The sequence below is a fragment of the Charadrius vociferus genome, unplaced genomic scaffold, assembly GCF_000708025.1.
Source record: "Charadrius vociferus isolate BGI_N301 unplaced genomic scaffold, ASM70802v2 scaffold411, whole genome shotgun sequence".
NCBI lineage: Eukaryota > Metazoa > Chordata > Aves > Charadriiformes > Charadriidae > Charadrius > Charadrius vociferus.
In genome coordinates this window covers 3005604-3010648 of record NW_009646935.1, presented here as the reverse complement: position 1 = coordinate 3010648, position 5045 = coordinate 3005604, and the positions used below count along the sequence as shown (strand labels likewise).

The following is a 5045-nucleotide window of genomic DNA, read 5'->3' as shown; positions in this document are numbered from 1 at the left end:
ATGCTTCTTGTCAGAATGACATTCCTACAGCTACTGTCCAGGAAACCTGGGAAACTGGGAATACTTTTTCAAACACCTTTTTGCCAAAAGCAATTCCCGTATTTGTGTCTGGCCACCTCCACTTGTCTTTATAGTAAGAAGAAAAAAGTGAATAGTTATGAACAAGTTGACCAAGAAAAATACAAGAACTTGGTCTACTCCGTTACATCTTACAAAACCAGCGCTCAAACACCAGAGACAATACTTGAAGAAGACAATTTGTTATATGGGCCACCGGATAAACACAGACCTCCAGTTAAAGCTGAAACAAAAACTCCCAAGAACTGGGTTCCTTTAATAAACCCCAACAAGAGCATTCCCCTTCTCAACAGTGAGTCAAACCTCCCCATGAAAATCTCTTTACAAAAAACAAAAATGCCCAGTGTTACTCGTATTCTTCAACAGACTATGTCTCCGCAGCAAGCCTTTTATCTAGAAAGATGGAAGCAGAAAATGATACAGGAACTTGGAAAAGATGGTTTTGCAGAGTATACTAAAAGTAAGTCTATCCACAGCGTGATAAAAAAGTAGAAGCAATAGCCTGGATAGCTGGCTGGGACGTGCTTGCATAGCTGCAGTATCTGGCCCTACAAGTCAAGTGTTTTGGAAATCCTTTAAGTTGTTTCTATTTCGAGGGCCGACAGGGTATTATGAGCACACCTGTTATCAATGAATCTAAGCTCTGATCTTTGTTCTATGACCACTAAAATGGATTCAGAAATGTGTGGGAAATGAGAATTAGACAGTAGACATTCTTTGCTCTGTCCTGTCTGCCTCTCCTTTATTTCTCTACGTGCTAGTATCTATTTGCAAATAGATATTTTCCCGCTGACGTTACTGAGCCTGTTTGGAGATACAAAGCTACTTTGTAATGAGATAGAAATAAGCATTCTGAAATCCTATCATCCTGAGTGGTTAAAAAACTAGCGTCTTGCTGGTTATGTTGAAATTTTTCAGTAACTATTTAGTACATATGGCCTCTCCTATGAAACTGCCATGCACTTAGAGGTTTTCATTTCATAAGACCTACAAAGGTGACTTCCCCAAGCTGAAGGGGGTCTGGGAGTACCTGGGGGGTAGCAGGTAGCCTCTTGTAGCAAGGTTGATAATACCCGAGCGCTCCTTACATGAATTGTTATGCTTTTTAAAACTGAATATCCCGTGTTTATGCTTTTTGAGTTAATAAGCACTTCAGTGAATAAGGTGGCATAACAAACCTAACATGACTACTTAAAATTTATCCTTCTTGGAATCGTTTCTGACATAAGCCCTTACTCCTAGAACTATGCCCACCCATTTCAGGAGGAGATTAGTTCAGTTCAAATGAACCGATACAGTAGAAGAAGCAAACGCAGCAAAAGCAGTCTAGAATAATATTTTTAATTCATAGAAATTCACAAATGCCTCTGAATAAACAATAAATTAAAAATCATATTTTGTTTCTGAGTAGTTAGTGAGACCAAAAGAGTAAAGTAAGCATTAACGTAAGAGATGGTAATTTCACTGTTGACACTTAGTTTATTTTTCTGTCTCATTCCCTTCTCCCCACATCTTCAAGCTTTCAGTACCAAAACGAGGAGTGGTTTAAGAGCTATGTTGTGTAATATCTAGAATACAAGTCCACCAGTATTATGAGTAGTGTCTAAAATGTGGGTTTTTTTCACATGTTTCTTAGATCTTTTTCTCCAAGGAGAGCTCTTTCATGCAGCTTTGGAATCTATATTTCTGCCTGAGGAGATGGCAACTAAGGAGCAGAGAGAAGATGTTGCTATTTCTGGCTACTTATCAAGTGTGCAACATGTCTTAAAAGATATCAGCGAAGTGAAAGCCCTGGAAAGTGCTGTTCAGCATGAGACTCTTCAGTATCTGGGCCTGGTAGACTGCGTGGCTAAGTATCGGTGAGGTACTGGTTCTCTAAGAAACCTGATAATGCCAGTGTTGCGTGGTGCTCCCTGGTGTGTGGGAGGCTGTCTCTCAGGCTGGTGCGGGTGCGTTGGTGAGCTGTTGGGAGCAAGCTGGAGAGATCTCTAAGAGGGGTGAAATGGATGAACTCGGAGGTGAACCTGATGACAGAATTGCTGTTGTTCCTTGTGCAGAATTCCTTACTGGGGCAGGATATAAGCGGGGTAGGGTTAAGTGCTCCTTGGTAGTTGCCAGGAACTGCAGCAGATATTAATAAGTCTTGATTTTTGAGATCGAGACGACCAGTGTGGAAGAGACTTACTTAGACATCATAATGAGCAATGTGACATCAAGGTGAAACAGGCTGAGAGTGATACAGCTTTCTTTGCTGTCCCATCCTTTGTTTCCTGCTATGACTAAACTTGAGTTTAAAACATTGTCCTATCTTGTTCTCTTATGCAGAGGCCAGTTGTGTGTGATCGACTGGAAAACTTCAGAGAAACCAAAGCCATCTCTGAAGAATACTTTTGACAACCCATTGCAGGTTGCAGCATATATTGGAGCCATAAATCATGATGCCAATTATGACTTCCAGGTCAGTAGGCCTGCTACCTGCCAAGACAAGCAGCAGCGCCCACGTTATTTTCATTTCTCCCCACCCACTGCCTTTAGCACCTGCTGTCCAGCATGGAACTGTTAGGAGGATTTGTAACACAGCAGCCCAGTCTGAGATCAGGTTAAGCTGACGTACTGTGAAATAACTCCACTGCTCTTGCTAATCCTGCTGCAAGTGTATTTTCATTGGTTTTAAGGAGCTGCTCAGTGGGACTCAGGGATGCTCAGCGTCTTAGCAGGTCAGATGAACTCACGGTGACTGGGCATCTGGGCAACCCCCAGTGCTTTGCTCTGTGTGGTTTTTGCTTGTGTCAAGAGTAGGAAGGGGGAGGAGAGGAAGTAAAGCGAAAGAGCCTGCAAACAGGGAAGGGAGGTGGGAGGGCACTGCTCACATCATGTGTTGCTATATCCCCCTAGCAAATGAGGGACTAAGTGATAAGTGATTTACTTACTTAGAGTGTTTGGAAGCTCTACAGTGTTTCCTCGGAGGAAAGCAGTGTGTTGTCAGTCACTTCATCAGAAGAGAGAGGAATAATGTTTTTAAAGACTCCAAATGCAATTCTAGCCACCCACGTCTGCTTGGCCCGAAGGGTTGTTATTTCAATACAAAGCATCGAAGGGGAAAATACAAAGCAGGAGAGAGCAGAGTAATTCACAGGTTCTTCAGAGGACTTTCTAGAATATTGTAGAGATCGGTAAACACAAGCACGAAACAGACATGGTCCTTACAGAGTGAAATACAGGCAGTAATTCTAGAATTCTTCTATTAGCTTTCTGTTCCCCACCACTTTCTCTTCACCCCAGAAGCTGAGTGGGGTTTGGATTAGAGCTGTTTGTCAAGTATGAAAGATGTTGGAGCACACCGAAGTAACCGTTTCCATTCAGACTGATGCTGGGGAACAGCATCAGTCTGGTTATTTGACCTCAGGCAAATCCTCATCAGTCACTGGAAATTTTACCACATCTGCAAGGTTTAAACAGACCCTATTACTGTGATACTCAGAGTTAAGGATGATGTTTTGCAGTGAGGTTTAGTGTTCGGAATTGCTGATTGAAGTTGCATATTGACATTGAATTTCTGACAGCCTTCTGTTTTTAACTGCAGGTTAGCTGTGGACTCATTGTGGTTGCCTACAAGAACGGCTCCCCTGCGCATCCGCATTTCATGGATCCTGAGCTGTGCTCACAGTACTGGAATAAGTGGCTTTTGCGCCTTGAAGAGTACGTGGACAAAAACTGACCCAAACTAAGCTATGCTGAAGCCAGTGGTCTGAGCGCAGAGACAAAGCAAGAATCCTTTGTTTAAATCTTCCATTTGAATACATTTTATTTTTTCAGTAACTTTGGCTCATTTCTTAATATCAGGGTTTTTTTCCCTCCCCTCCAAAAAAAAAAAAAAAAGAAAAATTGGAGTGGGGAATGTGTATTTGCTCACATTGTAGGTGACTTAGGTGGACTTGGCCGGACAAAGTCGACTTAGTTAATCTGTTTTTCCCCACAGGGTTAATACAACCCGAGGTTGATAGGAAAGTTGCTCAATCAAATCATCCTTCTTTTGGCATTTGGGGAAAAAAAAAATAAAATAAAATCAACAAACCTGTTGCAGAACTGAGACTTTGAAAATGAAGTTGGTGAACTAAAGCAGAACAACATCTGTGTAGTCTGAGCTGAGACAAATGCAAACGATAAACAAATTAATATAGTAGACTGGGTTTCAGTCGGCTTAGTTTGCTCATCTCAAAGGTATCTATTAGCAGGCTTGTTACTGTTTGTGGTTTTTCTTATGGCAACAACTGGAAAAACTGTGCTGAGAATTGTAACCAAAGTTCTCACAGGCACTTATTTAAAATACTAAGGCAAAGTGATCGTTTAAGAGAAGTGGCTTAGCAAAAGAGGAGCAGAATTGTAACCGGTAGAAACGCTTAGAAATTTCCAGCAATTGTTCTGAAAAGTGGGAATTTTGTCCACTTCTAGCAGCTCCTCCTGCAGATTTCTTAACAGGGTTGCACGGCCCACATGAACGAGCTGTGAGAGTGTAAGGGGGCGTTGTACCTCCGGTGGTGAGGCGCTGCGCGGGTTGGGTCTGCAGCCCTCTGGAGCATTCCTGACCTCGTGGTGGGTCTGAGCTGACCAGGAGCCCACCCTTGTGGAACCATCTCCAGTGTCAGGTTATAGCGTTCCCCAGCACAAGTGAGTTTCTCTATAAAAGCAGGCTTGTTGCTTTGAAGCCTTCTGAGCAACGAAGAGCTGCTGACTGGGGTTTGTAGGGTTTTTTGTGGATGGGTTTTTGTTGTTTGTTGTTTTTTTTTAAAATACGTTTGTGAATAAGTGTTCTGAAAGAGAAGAGTTATTTTTGAAGCTTGTTCCTCTGTCTATAGACTTGATTTTATGAATAAGCCTTGATCATGTCAGGCGGTATTGCTTTGTGTGTTCCGCACCTGGAAGGCTTTTTTCCTCATTCCCTCTGTTTTCTCTGAATTGTATGTATG

General features: G+C 42.2%; 1 protein-coding gene across 1 annotated transcript; it reads left to right on the top strand.

Moving 5' to 3' along the window:
- On the top strand, positions 1-3934 carry MGME1 (mitochondrial genome maintenance exonuclease 1). Its single transcript, XM_009894830.1, has 4 exons — positions 1-538; positions 1715-1937; positions 2404-2536; positions 3662-3934. Exons 1-4 carry the CDS (start codon positions 1-3, stop codon positions 3794-3796), a joined length of 1029 nt encoding a protein of 342 aa, XP_009893132.1. The 3' UTR covers positions 3797-3934.
- The last annotated feature ends 1111 nt before the right edge of the window (positions 3935-5045 follow it).